The 21,744-nt window shown below is 36.0% G+C and overlaps 1 protein-coding gene across 5 annotated transcripts in view; it reads left to right on the top strand.

Annotated features, from left to right (window-relative positions):
* PRDM5 (PR/SET domain 5) overlaps positions 1-21,744 on the top strand; it is a 208,299-nt gene that overhangs the window by 116,174 nt on the left and 70,381 nt on the right. For all 5 annotated transcript variants that reach the window (XM_060654272.3, XM_060654274.3, XM_060654271.3 and 2 more), the window contains 3 exons: positions 11,270-11,363; positions 16,045-16,205; positions 20,242-20,335. In XM_060654272.3, the coding sequence (XP_060510255.1) occupies positions 11,270-11,363; positions 16,045-16,205; positions 20,242-20,335 (349 nt within the window). The remainder of the gene's footprint in view (positions 1-11,269; positions 11,364-16,044; positions 16,206-20,241; positions 20,336-21,744) is intronic.

Genomic DNA, 21,744 nt, shown 5'->3' with positions numbered 1-21,744 from the left:
TAGCATTTGTTATGGTTAAGTGAAAAAGTCTGAAATATTCTCCAAGAGTTATGTGAAAAAGCAATAAACTTTTTCTTCCATTATTCATTAATAGCCAGTTAAGAAACTGAAAAATAAGGATATGCAAGGAAATTAGAAAAAAAAAAACATTTGAGTCAAACTGATCTTCATCCTATAGCATGACCAAAGATTATTATTTTAAATAAATTATTTTTTGGTTTCTTTGGTTATGTAACTTATTCATTTTTATTATACTGACTTCATTCACTTGGGGTCAATTCTTCTCTTATCGTTTGGATTTGCTTGAAAAGGAAATATTATCTTTCAGTGTGATTATGGCAAGACAAACTGTGAAGGGGTGATTTCTATTTCTAAAACTTAATTAGTTGTTTTTATCATTTTGCCAATTATATAGTCTCAGTAGGTCAAAATTGGTTATTCCTGTCCCTAATCCATTCTGACAATTATTTGGCGTGATTACTTGTTGAATTTTTTGAATCTACTTAATTATTGTTTATCTGGATCTAACTATATCTCTAAATAACAACTGGACAGACATTTCAGAACTAGAGGTGGCAGAAGCTAGTCAGTTAGTCTTCACCCTCCATTTTGTTCCTTATCAAATTTATTGCGGAGCAAAACCAAGATAAGGAATATAGGGCTTCCCTCCTCCTGCTGTAGGCAGGACGTCTAGATGGACTCAGTCACCTGGATCAGGAAGCTGACACTATGTGCTTGATGATGGAAATGAATACAGGGAGGTTTTGTCCTGATGAAGTTGTAAACAAGCTTCTGGGGACAGAGGTATGTCTAGTAAAATAAAAGACCTTTTCCTGACCCTTTGCATATCTTTCCAGAGATGAACTTTCAAGCCTATGAAGAACTCTGGCCCCCACACTGACCCTTTCTTTATCCTTTCAGAGATGAACTTTTGAGCCTCTGAACAACTCTGGTCCTACTGTCTCTTGGGATAATTCCACGAGGCCGCCTATACTAATATCTCATCCAGGGATTTCCAAACTCTGGGCCGTGGCCAGTTTTTATATCTTAAAATCAATTTATTGGGTCAAGAATAGCCATTAAAAATATGACTGAAAATATAAGGGTAAGGGCCATTTAATGAAATAATACATATGTATTTGTGCATATGTGTATGTGTGTTGAGTTTCAGTATAAAAAGTATTTTTTTGGTCGTGGTCTGTTTGACAGATATTGCAGACCAGACTTTGCTCATTTAAAATTTTATTAAAGCTATTTTAAAGGAAAGAATAAATCTCTTCCTAAATAGATCATGAATTAGATTCTAAAACTATATATGGTGTAAGTTTTGCACCATATATATAATATACATATTATATTATATATATTATATTATTATATATATTATATTGCTGTATATTGCTATATATATAATATATAGAATATATTATATTCTATATATTCAGAGATTTTTTATTATATATTATATATATTATATATAATAAAAAAAATCTCTGAAAATCTCTAAGAAGTGTGTCACATTATAGACTGAACAAATCACTCCATAATTTAATCACAGTTGCTTTTTCCTTCAACTTTGTACCAGGTTTCTCTTCTTCAGGTGTGCTGTAGGTGAAGTAGTGGGTGGTTCATTTACGGTGCTGTGTTGTACAAAATTACCTATTTTTGTGTTCTAGAAGCATATTCACAATGATGAGATGAGCACAATGAGACGCATGCAGGAATTGAACCTGACAGAGGGAAACAAGAGATAGAGGTTTGTCTGAAGCTTATTCAGCTAATGGCAAATCACATATCCTATTTAAATTATTTTTCTGAAGTTGATGATGAGATGTCACTATATAATTTCTTTTTGTAATATTTATTTATTTTAAGCAAGCGGGGGAGGGGCACTGAGAGGGAGACAGAGGATCCAAAGCGGGCTCTGTACTGACAAGTCTCATAGCAGTGAGCCCAATGTGGGGCTGGAACTCACAAACCGCAAGATCATGACTTGAGGCAGAATTACTCAACCGACTGAGCCTCCCAGGTGCCCTGACACTATATAATCTCTAACAAAACCACTTGATTTTCCAGATTATAGTTTAAGGTTTGAAGATAGATGCTGTACTCATAGCACTTATTGAACACATTGTTCTTTGAATGTGGCACATGTTTTCTGAATAAATAAAATCCATGAAGATATTATCCCAAATGTAGAAGATTTAATGTGCTTAAATCGTAGTTGTAATATGAGAATTGGTTTTTAAAAAAATGTATATTTGCAGTACATTTTGCCACATTTGCCGGGTTGCTTTTCTGAACATTCTTCCTTTCTTGACTTACGAGGGTATTAGCAGTCTAGTAACACACTGAGAAATCTTTATTATATTCATTCTGTACTAACTGAGTTTACCCAGTCTGAGCTACCTAAGTACTCTTTAAACCCTTAATTTGAACTGTTGTCATTCTGAACCCTTCTCTGGCTCTGAAGTAAATGATTGACTTGGAGTTCATTTATTACCAAATCAGTGGTTTCCCCCTTTATGCTCAGAGTTTAATAGAAAAACCTCCCTCCCAGCTTTATTCTACTCCCTCTACCCTCCCCATCCCCAGATGTTAACATAGGAGCCATCAGCTAAAGATTGCCCTTTAGAGCTTCCTTCACCCCTGCTCCTTTGGCCACAGGGCCTTGCCTCCCAAACCTCTAGCCTCTGACTCTTGTCTCTGCCTTAAAGCTTCAGACTCATGCTTACTTCCTGAGCTCACCCTGGGATATCAGCTTTGCTCCCTGCTCTGCTCTTGACCAGCCCAGCCCAACCCAGTCCAGGGATTTGAACTTCCTTCCCTTGACCTGCCCAATAAAGTGCATATCTCTGACTCTCTTAAAACCACAAAATAGGAAATATTGAAAGAGAGGAAGGTGACATTTTTTAAATGTTTATTTATTTTGAGAGAGAGACAGAGAGAGAGAGAGAGAGAGAGAGAGAGAGAGTACATGAGCAAGCGGGGAGGCGGGGTGCAGAGAGAAGAGAGAAAGAATTCCACGCAGGCTCTGTGCTGCTCCCAGTACAGATCCCAATGCAGGGCTTGATTCCATGATCTGTGAGATCATGACTTGACCCGAAATCAAGAGTCGGACGCTTAACTGACTGAGCCACTCAAGTGCCCGTTTTTTAATTTGATTAAAAATTTTTGCCCTTTTGGGGCTCCTGGGTGGCTCAGGTCATAATCTCGCAGTTCGTGAGTTCGAGCTCCGTGTCCGGCTCTGTGCTGGCAACTCAGAGCCTGGAGCCTGCTTCAGATTCTGTGTTCCCCTCTCTCTCCACCCCACTGCTGCTTGTGCTCTCTCTCTGTCTTTCAAAAATGAATAAACATTAAAAAATTTTTAAAAAAATCTCTGCTCTTTTTGTGTAGTAGATATCTTAAGAAAATAAAACCTTAAAATCATATATGGATGCATGAGTAATCAGTTATGCAACTTAGGTTATAATCCTTGACAGCACCTACCTTCTCCAATCCCCCACAATTCTAGTTCTCTCCCCAGTGGATACTTTTTAGGGCTTTCTCAAGTATGTTAAAGACTGCACACATTATTTGTACAACTTATTTGTTAATTATGACCACATCTTCTACTATATTCAAAGGCTAGTGATCCTAATAATTGGACGATATTTTTTACACTGAGTAAAATACAATTTTTATTCTCAGTATAATGCCTTTGACATACTTTGACATACTATTATGGGTTGGAGTAGGGAAGATTAGAAATGAGAAGGTGAGAGTTGTTTGTGTTTGGGTGGCAGGATTGGAAAGATGGGGCTTAGGAACTGGGAAAGGTGACCATTGGCTGGGGAAGAGATTCCCACGTGTTAGGTCAGATGGGAATTTTTCAGGTGAAGTGCATACCAGCCATCTCCTTCATCTCCCTAATCAAATCTTTAGCAACTTCCACATTTCCCACTGATGATTTTCTGTAAGATGTTCTTTGGGTGAAGCTTGGAGAAAAGCACAAGGTTTTAGCTACCCATCTGGGAGATAAGTATATTTAAATGTAAATGGTTTTATGACATAAGATATCATTCTGGAACTTACTTCTTTGGTCTAACTTTATGACTTGGAGAGTTTTTCACATGTGTTCATATACACCTGCTCATTTTTTGTAACCATTCCTGTTTTGAAGAATACTTCAGTTAACATCCTTTTACATTAAACTGTATGATTATGCCAATAGTATTGTCTAAAATAGATCTTAGTTATGACATTTATGGCTCAAATAGTAAGTTTTCTTTAAGTTTTGATTGCTCTTGCCCAACTGCCTTCAGAAAAAACTCTACTTTCACCCAGTAGTGATTCAAGTGTTCTTTTGTCTGTACCATCAACATTTGATTTTGTCAGTCTTTTTTTTTTTTTCAGTCTGAGACTTGAAGAGTGATATTTCATTGCATTTAAGCAATGGTTAGTGAAATTGTGTTCTTTTTATAAACTTATGTCCCATTTACATTACTTTTGAGAGATGCTTGTACATACTCTTTATCCACTTTTCTATTGGACTGTTTGGCTGTTTTCTCATTGGTTTCTGGGAACTCTGTAGATATTACAGATACTAATCCTTCACTAGTTGTCTTTCTACTATTTGTCCCCATATATCAACTTGCATCTTTTGAATAAAGAAGTTTTACTTTTTTATGTTTTGAAGTATGACACGGATTATGAGTTTTATGGCTTCTGAGTATACACAGCTTCTGAGTTTTAGGACTTACTTAGAAAACTTTGTTATTCCAACACTGTGCAAACATTTATCTATGCCTGTAAAAGTTATATTAGCTTCTTTTTGTTAGTATTTTAATCAATGAAGAATTTGTTTTGAGGTATGCAGTGAGATCCTGATTTATGATCACTCCTATCAATCATACTGTTGAATGCCTCTCATGTAAAACTATGTTTGCATGTCACTCTTTTCTATTTAATCTCTGTTGTCTTGCAGTATTGTAGTACTTTAATAATTGTACTTTATAGTGTGTTTTAATATCTATTGAACAAAAGCTCATTTTAGTTTTTCTTTTACATAATTCTTTTACATGGTGTTTTGGAAAGATTAATGTTACCAAGCAGATTTCTTTACACTGCTTCCCTTTCATCTTCTTGGAGATCAATATCATATATTAAAAAACAGCTCCTCTTCACAGAAAGTCTTTGTATATACATTTGTTTTTGTGGATGATTTGGAATTCTTCCCCTCCTTGGTAGAAAGAACAGCAAACAAAAACATCTCATTTTCCTGTATAATTACACATTAATTCTCTACTACTGCTAAATTTCATGTTTTAAAAGCTGTTATTTAGTCATAGCATGGATATCCTTTCTTTATAATTTTCACTTTTACTCTGCCTGAAATCCTACCAAGTTCCATTGACTTATTTCCCAGCCCAAAGGACATATTAGAAGATTAAGTGAAGGAGGAGTTACCAACAAAACAAAACAAAACAAAACAAAACAAAACAAAACAAAACAAAACAGGTTAACGATAGCTGGAAGATGTGGTGATAGCTTGTTACAGCAAAAGAAGACAAAAACTTTGAAAAGTAAACTCTGTGACTTTTAGAACAGAGTATACAGAGAGCAAGAAGTATGCCTATATGAACCTTCAATGAAGAGGGTAATGAATTTTGAATGATGTCAATAATCTTAGAGGATGGGTAATACAAATTTGGAAGCTAAACTAAATGAAAAAAGAAAGTTATATTTTTGAAAAATAGATACTCTTCTCATAGAACAATTTGTACCACAAATCAAAACCACAATGAAATACCACTTTATACCTATCAGAATGGCTAATATCAAAAAGGTAAGAAATAACAAGTGTTGGTGAAGATGTGGAGAAAAGGGAACCCTTGTGCACTGTTGGTGGGAATGTAAAGTGGTGCAACCACTGTGGAAAACAGTATGGAGGTTTTCAAAACTTAAAAATGGAAATATCATATGATTCAGTAATTCTACTACTATTTACCCGAAGAATACAAAAGCACTAATTTGAAAAGATGTATGTTTCCTTCTGTTTATTACAGATTATTTACAATAGCCCAAGGTAAGGAAGCAATCCAAGTGTCCACTGATAGATGAATAGGTAAAGAAGATGAGGTATATACATACAATGGAATATTACTGAGCTATAAAAAAGAATAAGATCTTTCCATTTGCAACAACATGGATGGACCTAGAAGGTATAATGCTAAGGGAAAGAAGTCAGGCAGAAAGACAAATACCATATGATTTCACTTACATGCAGAATCTGAAAAACAAAACAAGTGAACAATTTGTATTATACCAGCAAATTCCGTAAACCTGAATCAATGAAAACTAAAAATTTGCAAATGAGAACTATATATTATAATTAAACTATGATAAAGTGTAGTCTCTTCAGCAGAAAATAGGTTTTGAACCTAATATCCCATCTTGGATGTTTTATATTTAAAATTAGAAACTGACCACAAACTCTGATCTTTTTTTTTTTTTTTTTTTTTTAAATTTTTTTAATGTTTATTTATTTTTGAGACAGAGAGAGACAGAGCATGAATGGGGGAGGGGCAGAGAGAGAGGGAGACACAGAATCGGAAGCAGGCTTCAGGCTCTGAGCCATCAGCCCAGAGCCTGACGCGGGGCTCGAACTCACGAACCGTGAGATCGTGACCTGAGCTGAAGTCAGATGCTCAACCGACCGAGCCACCCAGGCGCCCCTGATCTTTTGAGTTTAGTTTGCATCTGTATTATGTTGAAAAATAAAGTTTTTATGATGTTTCGTGAGAATATGTCCTCTGCTGATGTTGACACTTAGATAATTGGATGGTGGCTTAAACTCATACACAGCACGCGCACACACACACACACGCAAACATTTTTCTGTCTGTGTATCTATCTATCTATCTCTCTATCTTGTCTAGCCAAGTATTTTGAATCCCATTATTTTCTTATTACCTATTAGTTTTTATCCTATTATCGTTATTATCCTATAATCTGTTAATTTCTAGGGACTTACATTTTAAGAAAACTATTTCTTATTCAGCAACTGGTATTAATTTTTAGAGAGCGTAATTTTTTGTAGGATTAGAATTGGTCCATTATTGTTTATTTGTCCGTTTGTAGTTTAGGTATCTGCACTTGTTTATTTTTAGATGGCCCATAAAGTTCAATGCAGAATTACCAATTTATTTAGCCATCTTGCACAGCAAACAAGTTATTCAGTAGAGAAGCTGGTATAGTTGCTATGAGTTGTTCCATACGAGTTACAAAAATTAGGATGCCTATTTTTATTCAGAAAATTCTGCTTTACAATTCTTGTGATGTGTCTGAAAGCCATATTTTCATGAGTGAAACTACAAGTGTCTGTTATCTTGACAGTTTGTGAGGGGACATGGTTGCTGTTTCCATATATTCAAAGGGCTTTGTTGTGGAAGGGAGAGTAAATTTGTTCCGTATGGCTATAGGCTAGCTGTAATAAATGGTGGACATTGTAGAGGCAGAACTTTTAAATTAATGGTCACATCAGCTAGCCTGAAGGGTCATATGTTTGAAGCAGTATTTGTTAGAAGCATCCTTGGATAGAAATATGAGATACCATGTTTTAGCAGTACTGTAGGGGGGAGAACTCCCTGAGAGTGAGTCTGAATTGCTGCCCTCCAGGGAGGACTTCTGCAAGTCTATGATTATTCCCTCTTTGAACAAATTCCCTTTGCCCTGATCAGGGTATAAACATAAGGCATCGGTGGTTGGCTCCATGGGGTAGCCATGAGGTTATGGCTTTGTACTAATGGAATTGTGGCGTTCAAGCAGTGAAAAGGTTGGGCTTAGCCACAAAAGGCTATACTTCTGTAAGAACATAACCTCAATTTTATAATCTTAACTTATCTGTGTGAAATGAGCTACTTTTTCCTGTACTGAGCCAATTTCTTTGATATCTCTCTAGTTTCCATTCATTTTTGTGAGGAGGAGGCCCTTTAAGGAATCCAGTTATAAAGCTGACAGTAAAAATTTAATCCACAGACCTTGTAAACAGCCAGATGACACACATTTTATGCAGCTTTAGGTTTATTATATGGCCCAGTGGGATAGTAATATGCTTATGATATGCAGACTTGAGACTTCAATAACAAAACCCTTTTTTTTTTAGAAAAAAGAATAGTTCCAACACATATATCTCAGGAATATTTTCTCCAAATTTATTTTATCTTTAGTTATTTCCTCTGAATTTTATGATCATTTTCTTGCTTTGCACATGACCCAAAGAAGAAATACCATTTCCAATAATACCATTACTACAGAGCAATATATATTGGTGATAGTTACGATTTTTAATTGTGAATGGACCCGATGAAAATTTTATTCTGTTCCCATGAAATTAATTTTTCATTTGAGTAGCTAGAAATGTGCTAATTTGGTGATTATTGTATAAAAATTATGTTAAAAACCTGAAGCATTTTTGAGACATTAGGTGCTATAAATAGTGCAATGCATTTTCTTAACGTATTTTCTCCATCTGTAACAATAATCAGACTTGGTGCATAAAAGTGTATTTTGTAATACTAGTTCATGGACTAGTTCATTTATTGTATCAGCAGATACTGGTGTCATCGGTGACTTGGCATTTAAGTGGGGGAATATTCTACAGCTGAAAGATAATACAATTAATAAGTCAGTGAAAAGTTTGACACCCTTTAGAGATGAAAAATTGAAGGACAAGACACCGTTTAAGAAGCTTGATTTTATTTAGCACTTGTAAAGTATTTTATGTCTTGGAGACAGAGGTTGTCTATTCACAACAGGCAAGCATTTCACTGCCGCCTTACTTAAATGAGTTTGAATGCATGGGTTCTCTGCTGAGACTTTGACAAGTCATGGCCGTAACAACTCAGCTGGTGGTATCGATATCTTTTTGACAGAAATATTTGTTCACCTGGCTATGCACTAACAGCTTACTGCTTAAAATAGCTCTTGACTTCAGGCCGTATTTAGATGTTGTGGCTTTGGTTTGGTTAATATAGGTATAAGGCATTATGCTGTCCCATTATTTCATAATCAAGTCACTAAATCCTGTCCACACACATGTTGTTTTGTCCTAGATTTAGAAAAAGAGAGAGAATTGCTTAGGGTGGAATGCCATATTTTTGGAAGAGTAAAGCAACCCTTTGTTCCAATATGTATGCTCTAAAAACAAAGGAGTTTCTTTTTGTAACAATATTATTTACTCTTTGTAGAAAATTAAAATATCAAAGAAAGGTATAAAGAAGACAACGAAAACTCTGTCAAATACCACTCTCTACTATGAGAACCCTCCTCAGTATTTTGTAGGACATTTTCTACCCCCCATTCTACATGTGCGTGTATTCACAATGTATGATATTCTATGTATAATGTTTTGCATTGTGCTTTTGAAATCAAAATATGTTACGGGGGGTTTCCATATCAAAATAAACATATAATAGCCACACAGAATTAGTTGACCAAATGTCAGTGGCCATTTAGGAGGCTTTTTAAAAAGTTTTTGTTTATGTAAAAATTTGTCATATATTTCTGGAAAGGCAGTTTGGTTAGTCAGAGTACGTGCATTTGCCGTTTTGGTAAATAGCGCCACATTGCCACTCAGAAAATTGATATTTCCAGTTATAAGACATGAGGGCGCTTGTTCTTACCTTTTAGTCAACAATGAATAATATCCATTTTCTTCACCTTTGCCAATCTGATATACTACAGATGATGTTTTTTTTTTTAATTTTTATTCTCTCTTTGTATTCATGAGGCTTTAAATATTAACACTATATAACCCGACATCCCCAAATTTTATACACTATAATCCAGACTTGAAATATTCCACTATCTACTAGACATCTTTTAATAGTCCTTTGAACTTACCCCAAACCGAACCTCTTATCTTTAACCCAAACTTGTTTCTTGGCTTGCCGTCTCACATATTAGTTAATGGCTGATTCATCCTACCATTGCTTTGGTCACAATCTTGGAGGCACATTTGATTCTTCTTTTCTGTGTCTCATGCTTCCAATCCAAGTCTCTCCACAAAACCTGTTAACTTTTATAATACATCCAGAAGCCTACTGCTTCTCTTTACATTGGTGGCTACCACCATGACATCGGTCTTAATTATTTCCTGCTTGGTTGATGGCTCTTTCTTCTCTGGTTTCTCTGCTTTTCCTTGTCCTCCTATATATCCCCTTCTCAACACAGCCACCTTAGCATCCTATTACATGTCAGGTGAATCATGCCACTCATCTGCTCAAAACTCATTTGAGATTTTTTTCTCTCTCTCAGTAAAAGACAAAACTGCAGTGGCCAACCAGGCCCAACATGATTTGCTTCTCTTTTCCGTTATTTCCCCATTTTTTCTGACCCCGTCTCCCTTTCCATGCCTTTTCCACCTGCTCCAACCACACTGGCCTCCATGGTGTTTTCTGCCCAGATCACTCAGAGGGAGGCTTGCTCTTGCTCCCTCACTTCCATTAGTTCTTCTCTCAAGTCGCCTTCTTGGCTGTGATTTCTTTGACCACTGTTCAAAATTGCTACCCCATTCTTTGAAACTTTTGCTGTCCTCTTTCTTTCTTTCTTTCTTTCTTTCTTTCTTTCTTTCTTTCTCTCTATAATATGTATTTCATATTTTATCACTTGTTAATTGTCCTCTCCCAGCTAGTGTAAGAGCTCCATGATAGCAGGGACTTCATCTTTTGTTTTTACTGCTGTATCCCCAGTGTGTAAAGTAGGACTGTCCCGTAGCAGCATGAAGTGCATAGCATAGACTGGGCACAAAATAAATGATGGATGAAATTTCCCTGCAAGCAAGGGGAGAGGGACAGAGGGAGGGAGAGAGAGAGAGAAAGAGAGAAAAAGAGAGAGAGAGAGGGAAAGAGAGAGAAAGAGAGAGAATCCCAAGCAGGCTCCATGCTCAGAGCACAGCCAAATGAGGACTCAATCCCATGACTCTGGGTCATGATCTGAGCCAAAACCAAGAGTCAGACCTTGACTGACTGAGTCACCCAGGTGCCCCAATTTCCCTTATTATTTATCAAATTGATAATTAATGTGAGAATTTAAAAATACAGTTGTTTTTTTACCATGCATGTAGCAAATTTGTGTTTACAATTTTATGTTGAAAGAACATCACCAGAAGAAACAAGATATTGTCTACCTACCCTTTCTTCTTTCATACCATGGATATAGGCTCACAGTTATTGTCATGACTAGATGATTCTAGATCCTCCTAACTCACAGTTTCTTTCATGTGCAGACCCATTCTGAAGAGAGACCATTCCAGTGTGAGGAATGTAAAGCTTTGTTCCGGACCCCATTTTCTTTGCAGAGACACCTTCTCATACATAACAGTAAGTCAAAATACAAGCAGTTGAGAACAAAATGAATTCTCTCAAACTTTGCCCTTACAACTTTTGAGAATGTAGGCATCACAGAAGTGGACCCATGTGTAGTTTAAAAGGCTGGTAATTCTGCCTTTCAGCTCTCCTTCCTTTATCCTTGCTTTATTTTTCCACATTAAATCATTTTATGAGACATTTTATTTGTGTCATTTCTTCCCACTATATAAAGTTTGTATATAAAATCGTTTCTTATGTTCGGCAAGGTATCTTTGAAATTTGTTCTGAAATAGACATTCTTGTTCCCTTTCAAATATAATGATTAAGGAAACGTGTCTGACCCTTTAAAACATGCGAATGTCTGGCATGATTTTATTAGCTCACGGACTCTTTTAAAGTTGGAAAGGACCAAAATACAAATCTAATGTAACCTGTTGATTGTTGGGGAGCAGAGAAAAATGAGACTCAGAGAAACACGGTGACAAATGCATCTGGAGGTCGCATATGGGTTCCAATAGTCACGTGCTTTTCCTACTTCTGTCTACACTGCCTCTGATTTCTTACTTCTTTTAGCAGGAGCACTGCTTTTCCTTGGGGTTAAGTTATACACATGCATACCATGCAAACTGGTAAGGCAGTTCCACTCAGAGCTATTTTTAGAATACTAAACCTTTTATACTCACATCGCTGAAGGACACTTTATTACAGCACTTTATTTCAGAGAAAATGTTACTGCTAAGTTGAGTTTTAAAGTGGGTTCTGTGTTCAGATATTGAAGTAACTAGACATTTGCTATGTTACTGTATCTAAAATTAAAGAAAAATGGCATAGCATAAGTAATATTTGTATTTATTGCTTTTGAGTTGTTTAATCAGTAGAACATCTTCTGAAACAAAGTTACTACTGCTGATTAAATTTTTAATATGTCTGAGGAAAGCAAAACAATTAATCAGTTATGACAACATTAGAGATAAGATAGTATCTTGGAAGACATTTTCTCTGATTGAGTAGATGTATCTAAAATTCAAAATAACAAAGATATTAAAGTTTTTTAAAATACTGAGTGGTAATGATTATGATAAAATACATCTTTTCCTACAGAAAAGAGTGTTGTGGTCTTGTGCCATTCTGCATTTTACGTTACAGTTCTGGAGAATTTGTTAACACCACTTTTTATTTTCTTACTAAGGACAGCCATGCATTTAAAAAATAAAATTTGTCATGTAGCATATTTTCATTCCATTTCACTGTCATTTGACTAAGAAAAACAATCATTGTGAAGTGAATGGATTTTAGTTTAGTTTAGTTTAGTTTTAGTTTTTAAATGTTTGTTTGTTTGTTTGTTTGTTTGTTTGTTTTGATGGAGAGAGTGACTGCATATGAGTGGGTGAGGGGTAGAGAGAGAGAGAATCCCAAGCAGGCTCCCTGCATAGAGCCTGACATGGGGCTTCATCTCAGACAATGTGAGATCATGACCTGAGCCGATTTCAAGAGTCAGATGCTTCACTGACTGAGCCACCCAGGCGCCCCTGAGGTGAATGGATTTAGAGTAGGGATTGAGACAAGGGAACCTCATTCATACTATTAAAACTTATGTGGAGGGCGCCTGGGTGGTTCAGTCAGTTAAGCCTCTGACTTCGGCTCAGGTCATGATCTCCTGGCTTGTGAGTTTGAGCTCCATGTTGGGCTCTATGCTGACAGCTCAGAGCCTGGAGCCTGGTTTGAATTTTGTGTCTCCCTCTCTCTCTGCCCTTCCCCTGTTCATGCTCTCGCTTCTCTCTCTCTCTCTCTCTCTCTCTTTCAAAAATAAATAAACATTAAAAAAACACTTCTGTGGTCAAATTTACCCTTATGCTCAGGAAATTTTTCTTTGGGTAAATAAAATTTTCAATAACAGCAAGGAGTTTTTAATATAAGGCATCTATTACTTCTGATTTCAGCTGATCGGTTCTCATAAACCTGAGACATGGGATTGAAGTGGCAAGTGTAGACTGTGCTTGCACATTCTGTATTTAATATAATGTTGATCAGCACATTAATCAAAGGCTTTATGATGCTGTACCAAGACTGGGAAATCAGTTTTGTAATTGTGTAAGTAGGCTATTGCAGGTAAAGTTAAATATCAGATAAGACCAGTGAGGATGGAGAAAACCAGAAGTGGGCAAAATGGGACAAAATATGAAAGGTGATCTTGCACAATATGAAAATTAAAACCTGTTTAACTCAAAACATGAAGATCACCATAGAAACTTATATCAGCAGGGGCACCTGGGTGGCTCAGTTGGTTAAGCATCCGACTTCGGCTCAGGTCATGATCTCACGGTTTGTGAATTCGAGCCCCATGTTGGGCTCTGTGCTCAGAGCTCAGAGACTGGGTCCTTGCTTTAGATTCTGTGTCTCCTTCTCTCTGCCTCTCCCCTGCTCATGCTGTCTCTCTCTCTCTCTCAAAAATAGATAAACATTAAAAAAATTTTTTTAAAGAAACTTATATCAGCCTTCTGGCTCAAAATGTAAAGAATAACTTGTAATTATTATTTTGGAAATTATTGCTATTTTCTAACGCACTGAAAACCAAAAAACAGCTTGATAGCTACCTTCTTGGTTTTAAGATAGGGAAAATCCTATCTTTAATCATAGCTTTATTTCTTTAAGGCAAAGAAATCTGGTAACATCAGATAAAATCTCATCAGAATTTTTAAAATTCTGGTAAGTTTATAACAAAAAAATCTGGAATTAAAATGTGAAAGAAGAAAGGTAAGAGCTCCCTGGGTATAACTTGATGAGGTTTTGGCATAGGAATCAATATATGTATTTTTTAATTTTACATTAAACATTTTTTTTATTATTTTTTGAGAGAGTAGATGAGATAGAGAACACAAGTAGGAGGAAGGGCAGAGACAGAGAGGAAGACACAGAATCTGAAGCAGGTGCCAGGCTCTGAGCTGTCAGCACAAAGGCCAATGTGTGGCTCATACTCACGAACCACCAGATCATGACTTCAGCCCAAGTCAGACGCTTAACTGACTGAGCCACCCAGGTACTCTGGAATCAATATTTTGTTTCATGTGATAGTTTAATAGAAATGCTTTGAAGGAGAAATCTTGGAGGATTGCTTTGTTTTGTTTTTTTGGCATGTTTTTTTTTAAATTTCTTTTTATTCCGGAGTTGATTTGCTATTATTTATAATCTTATGTCAATTGATATTTTCTTTTACTCTCACTGGTTATAAATGAAGTATTTAAATAAATTTAATATAGAAGATATATAAAGACAAACTAGGTTACAATAATAGCACCCAGCAACAAAAATGCACAAAGGTAACATAAACAGAGCTTTAAGAATCTACACAATTCATGCATGGTTTGGATGTGACTGTACCAAGCATTAGATTTTAACAAGACTATCAGATTTTAACATAAAGAGCTATAATTCTGTTTGAAAAGGATAATTTGTCTTTTTCTTTTTTTTCTCTTTTCCTTCTTTTTGTCCCTCCTTCCTTAAATTTGGTATGAAGAAATAATAGGATCTTCACATTTCTAAATTTATGCTAGTTATAATGGAGGGAAGTTTTATATAAGAGTTTAGTTCAAATTGAGGTAATCTCTTATTTCGATGTAGTAAGTTACCTGTATATTTTGTCTCATAGTTGAACATAATATGTGACTCTGTGCTAATACAGTTGTTCTCTACAAAGGGAAAATATATTCAACTTCTAGTCTGTCTTGTTTGTATAACTATGTGCTATTCAAATTTTGTAACTTTCTGAGAGATAAAACTGTCTTCTAATTGTGCACATAGATCACTGAAAATGTACTTAAAGTAGGCCACTAGAGTTTGACATGTTTGTTATGAAGACCTACAAGGATAGAGAGCATTATATGAAAGTTTAAAAAATACCATATGCCCCTAAACGTAGTTTCTGGAGTTGCTTTCCCTGCCGGCCTAGGCTCCAGAATAAGAAGAAGGTGAGAACGCTCACAGGTACCCAGGGGCTCTAGAAAAGGAGAGTTGCTCCATTCCAACTGGCTCTCTGAGAGGCAGCCCCCCAAACTGTCTGAGAACCTGGGAGTTGAAACCTTTCCCAGGTGTTTCACAGCAGACCAGGGACCCATGTTAAGGTTCCTGGGACAGTGCTGAGAAAGGAAGGGGTGTTGTAGCCCTCTCCTGTCCTAGAAGGGGGCTGGCTCTGACCCATTTCTGTGTGCCCTCAGGGGCGTCCCGCCCCAGCTTGCTACCCATGACCCTGTTTGACCTGTGCCCTGTCCCCTAAAAAGGCCACAAAGGTTGTGGTGGGAGTGAGGGACAAAGGCACCTTATCTCTTTAGCTTGACAGAAGCCTTTTGTCACCACAAGAATCTACTTGCCTCAAACCTGAGCCCCTGCTCTAGAAATACCTACCTTTAAAGAAAGTTCATGATACCTTTAGAAAATTCACTATTTCAGTCTCCACATTTTCCGATTAAATAGACTGAGAACCTAAGAAAGTTAAAGGACTTCCCACTGGTCACACAGTGGATTAGCATATATGGAATCAAAGTATTTCATAAAAAACTACCTTTTCTGGTTATGATAAATTGTTAGTAATACAGCTAAGTTTTTGAAGAAAACAACACTAAATCTGGTACCTCTGAGGGGCAGTTAACGACACCCTGCTCATCTGATGTTTCTCTTATTTGACTGTTTCGTTTCTAAGGTGAGAGGACTTTCAAATGCCATCACTGTGATGCTACCTTTAAAAGGAAGGATACTTTAAATGTTCATGTCCAGGTGGTCCATGAAAGACACAAGAAATACAGATGTGAGCTATGTAATAAGGCATTTGTTACACCCTCAGTGCTTAGAAGTCACAAGAAAGTAAGTAGAAGCCTTCCCTGAGTTGAATGGATTACATATTTCAGCTATATGGGCATGTATGCTCATTATCATGTGATAATCAATTTAATATTAATTAATCAATATATGACTCAAAATGACACATAAGGGATGCATGATTTATATGAGCTCTTCAGAAACTGTCTGTTCTATTTACTTTTTCAGAGGAGTTATATAAATTTGTATGAAGGTGAACCTAGATTTAGGTATGGATTCTGCACTGCCCTGAGTTATGGTGATACATGGGTCATACAAAATACTCGATGAGTGGGAACTTGTCAATTTTTGTACATTTTTGGATGAATATAGGGTTTTTTTTAAATGAGTAGTGCCATAATTTTATTTTTCAAAGCTAATTCAGATATTTATTTACAAGTTATTAGACTGAGCTCTTCCAGGACTGGAATGGTTCTTTTTCTTCTTGCATCTCTGGGATCTAGGGAAGTTCCTGGTACAGAAGAGGGACTTGATAAGAATTTATTTAACTCAAATAAAATGATGTTCTTATGGTGATTTGGAGGTTATCTTTTTTATATGATGCTTATTACCTTAAGCAAATCACAAGGTTACTTTTATTTGTTTTATAAGTATACTTTAAGTATATTTTCAAAAATAGCAATATTCATAGTGTACCAAACACAGTTACAGTTTTTAATGTTGACATTAGAAGTGAGTCTGAAGTGTAATAGGTTCTGCTATTTAGCGTGTACTCTGAGTGAATGTGAGGAAGTGACTCATGCTTCAGTGTGACTTTTATTTTGGTACCTATCCTCAATATAGCTGTTTCAAAAGGACTTACTTGAGGAACTTTCTTTTCCTGTTTCTTTAATATTCAGTAATAATGATATTGTCCTCTTTTTTGAATTTCTGAATAAGATAATCTTTTAACTATCTTTGCTTGAATTACTTTTGTGCATAAATTTAATAAATTTGTATTGTGTTTTAATAAATGTGGGAAAAAATAGTTTTCAAGAGAGATCTAGTTTGTGATCACAGATTGTCATACAGTACATTTTGCAGAGCATTGTTCATTTTTGTCTCGTACATTCATCCAGTATTGTTCACATAGTGACCTGTTTCCATGCCTTTTTATCTGTATTTAACATATTTTAGTATTGTACCTTAAATGTCTTTTAAAACCAGCTAACCACTGGCACGTGGGTGGCTCAGTCGATTAAGCATCTTACTTCGACTCAGGTCATGATCTCGTGGTCTGAGAGTTTGAGCCCCACATCAGTGTCTGTGCTCAGAGCCTGGAGCCTGCTTTGGATATTGTGTCTCCCTCACTCTTTGCCCTTCCCCCACTCATGCTCTGTCTCTCGCTGTCTCAAAAATAAATATTAAAAAAAAATTAGGGGCACCTGAGTGGCTCAGTCAGTTAAGCGTCCAACTTCGGCTCAGGTCATGATCTCACAGTTCATGAGTTCGAGCCCCGCATCAGGCTCTGTGCTGACAGCTCAGAGCCTGGAGCCTGCTTTGGATTCTGTGTCTCCCCCTCTTTCTTCCCCTCCCATGCCCATGCTCTGTCTCTCTCTGTTTCTCAATAATAAATAAATGTTTAAAAAAATTTAAAAAAATTAAACGATTTAACAAAATTCTGTTCCTAATAAGATATATTTTTGAATTAAACCAAAGGAACATTTTAATTCTTTTCATTAATATTGACTTAATGTTGGTTAGTTTGAAACTTATACCACTGACAAGTAACTTAGGTTATATAAATGAACAATGAAATATTTATGTAGCAGCAAGAGAAGTTCTGTGGATTTTATAAGATACTATACATAAATTGGTAGTTGCCTGCTTGGAATAATCCAATGTTGTAATAATAGATGTATACAATATCTAAACAACCTTACACTAATCAAGAAAAAATTGTTGTATTTTGCTCCTCTGTCAGGGAACGAGAAGAATATAGGTCTGCTATATGTTAAAATGTTATACCATTTCCTTTAAAATGAGCCATAATGTGAACCATGGGAGTAACAGCTCTTACTCCGAAGAATGTATAACTGTTTTGTGTAAGAAGTTGTAGTGAAAATGGAAAGTTAAGTGCCTGCCAAGTGCAGAATCAAGGAGATGTCTGTGGTAGCTGGTGTCATTGGCTAGTATGGCAGTTGGTTAGACTGTATTTCTCAATCTTGATTATAATATAAATAATTTTCGGTGGAAAAATATTTAAAAAGACACTGATGTTGACTAAGGTATTTAGTTTATAGCTCTTTAAAAAATTATATATACAATAGTTGATATACAAATATAGATTATAATTCAAATATGAAAAATTTCAAATTACATATCAATAAGGCTATGAAACTAAATATATTAAAGTGAGCAATTAATTAAATATGGAAGATGAGAATGTTTTGCTACATTGGTGCTCTTTTGAGATTATCAGGTGATGAGGTAACTGCCCTACCCCTTTTTCTATCCCAGGCAGTGTGTCCCTTCTGGTAACACATCATTAAAAAATATATTTTTAATGTTTATTTATTTTTGTCAGAGGGATAGAGCACAACTGGGGAAGGAACAGAGAGAGAGAGAGAGAGAGAGAGAGAGAGAGAGAGAAGCACAGAATCTGAAGCAGGCTCCAGGCTCTGAGGTATCAGCACAGAGCCTGCTGTGGGGCTTGAACCCATGAACTGGGAGATCATGACCTGAGCCGACGTCAGACACCTTAACCGACTGAGCCACTCAGACACCCCCATTTTTTTAAAAAAAATTTTAATGTTTGTTTATTTTTGAAAGAGAGAGAAAAAGAGTGTGAGCAGGGGAGGGACAGAGAGAGACAGAAACACAGAATCCGAAGCAGGCTCTAGGCTCTGAGCTGTCAGCACAGAGCCCGATATGGGGCTTGAATTCATGAGCTGTGAGATCATGACCTGAGCCTAAGTTGGACATTTAACCAACTGAGCTACTCAGGAACCCCAAAGATGCCCCCATTTTTCAAAAACCTTTCCTATTCTTTTTATATTAGCCCATGGCAATTCAAATAATAATAATACGTGCCAGTAATTTGCACAAAAACTAATACAAACACAAGTCCTGGAAACTCTGTTTTATGGTGGTAACCCAGGTGATCCACTGTCTGCTTTTATTGATTTGTAGGTCACCATTGAAATTAAAAAAAAATAGTTTCATTGAGAATGTGCAGATATCCGAAGTAATTTCCTCCTTCTCCCTTCTTTGTCCCTTCTCCTAAGTTTAAAAAATAATGGGACTTGAAAATAGCTCTGACCCCTCAATTATTGGAACAATCTTTTTGATGTTGGTAGAATAGCTGGTATCCTGATGAGATTGTGAGACAAGTTGTAAAAGCTCCATCTGCCTCTTTTTGGAGAGGTCACTCTTTTCTTTGAACTCTCTAACATTCTGTCAAAATTCACTTTTGATGATACATATTCATCTTTCTTTGTATGATTGTTTTTATGCCAAGATTAAAGGTATGTTGAGAGCAAGGATGTTCTTTCAAACTGCTCAATTAACACCTGCTGATTTAAAGATCAAACCAGATTTATATTTCTTTTTGCTTTGCAGTAAAATGAATCCAGTCAGACAAGCATAATGCAAGTAACAGATTACTTTATTGAGATTAATTTTGTCCTCAAGAGCTAAATACACACAAAGAATGTGAAAAATGCGTCTAAGGAAGTATTTCTTGGCAGCAGTCAAGGGCAGCCGTAACCCCATTTTGATTATGTGGCTTTACCAGCATATACTGGTTTTGTATAACTTAATCATTTTTACTTGGGGGCTCCATGAAGGCTTAAAAAGTAAACTGTAGAATTATTTTCAAATTAGCACTAATGCATGGTTCTAAAGTTTGGTGGGTTTTTTTTTTTTTTTTGAAGCAGTGGGAACACCCGTGATAAATTGTTTAAAATCTCATTGTGATATTAAATCATTTTAATGAAACATAATCCTGGAAAAAAAGGATTTACCATTGTCAGAGGCATTTCATCATTTTTACCTAATTCTTTATATTTATCCTTGACTCTTTTTATTCCTTTCACTTTAGACCCATACTGGAGAAAAGGAGAAAATCTGCCCATATTGTGGCCAGAAATTTGCCAGCAGTGGTACACTGAGAGTTCATATCCGTAGCCACACAGGTATGTAGATTATAATTGGTAATAAAAACAACTTAAAGAAATACAATTCTTTTAAGACAAGGAATATTGTAATATTATATCCCCGATTAATAACTAATCTTAGCTGTTTTCTCTGCTTTAAAATTTTATAGAATCCAGTTCCTTACTCTCGGAAAATTTTAAATAAGTTTACTTTCCCGGGGCACCTGGGTGGCTCAGTTGGTTGAGCATCCGACTCCGGCTCAGGTCATGATCTTGCAGCCTGTGAGTTCGAGCCCTGCGTTGGGCTCTGTGCTGACAGCTTAGAGCCTGGAGCCTGCTTCGGATTCTGTGTCTCCCTCTCTCTCTGCCCCTCCCCTGCTCATGATCTGTCTCTCTCTCTGTCAAAAATAAATAAATATTAAAAAAAAATTTTTTAATAAGTTTACTTTCCCAAACTAAGTTAAATATCTGAAATAGAAATACTTTAGCTAATGTTTGGTTGTGATGTAATTGTGATTTACTTTATATTCTATTCTAATGGATGGGATAGGGAATAGCAGTTTTACATTTTATAGAAGGCTCAGGGCCTCCTCTTAAAATTCCTTCCTATAACTGACTTCAGATGTGGCCTTTTTAAATTTAAAAGGTCCTTGGAATATTGTTTGAATGCTGTAGGATTTTATTGAAAAAAGGTGAGGCAACCATAATATCCATTATGTCATGGATTGCTTCCTAAAGAGTTGTCTTCATTTCTTATGACTTTTTGTGCAATTTCTCCCATGGAGGAGGGTTATGCCCTAGTGAAGGCTGTATAAACAACTAAATATTCTTTTTTATATTTTTAAATGAAGTATAGTTGACATATAAGATTAGTTTCATGTATATAACATAGTGATTTGATAATTATATACATCACAAAAAGCTCACCGTAAGTATAGGATAAGTCTAGTTACCATCTGTCACCATACAAAGTTATTACAATATTATTGACTATATTCCCTATACTGTACTTTTCATCCCCATGACTTATTTTATAACTGAAAGTTTGTACCCCTTAATCTTCTTTACCTATTTCACCCTCCCACCACCCCCCCCCCCCGCCACTGCTTTCTCCTCTGGCAACCACTAGTTTCTTCTCTATATTTGTAAGCCTGTTTCTCTTTTTGTTGCTATTGTTAGTATTTGTTTATTTGTTTGTTCATTTGTTTTGTTTTTCAGATCCCACAAATAAGTGAAATAATATGGTATTTGTCTTTTTCTAATTTACTTCACTTAGCATAATACCCTCTAGATCCATCCATGTTGTTGTGAATGGCAAGATGTCATTCTTTTTTATGGCTAAGTAATATTCCACAATGTATTTATACTATGTTTTCTTTATCCCATTTATCTACCAATAGATACTTACATTGCCTTCATGTCTTGGCTCCTATAAATAAAGCTGCAAG

Source organism: Panthera onca, chromosome B1 (assembly GCF_046562875.1).
Source record: "Panthera onca isolate mPanOnc1 chromosome B1, mPanOnc1 haplotype 2, whole genome shotgun sequence".
NCBI lineage: Eukaryota > Metazoa > Chordata > Mammalia > Carnivora > Felidae > Panthera > Panthera onca.
Note: the sequence above shows the minus strand (reverse complement) of the source record. Positions and strands in the feature narration are given on the sequence as shown.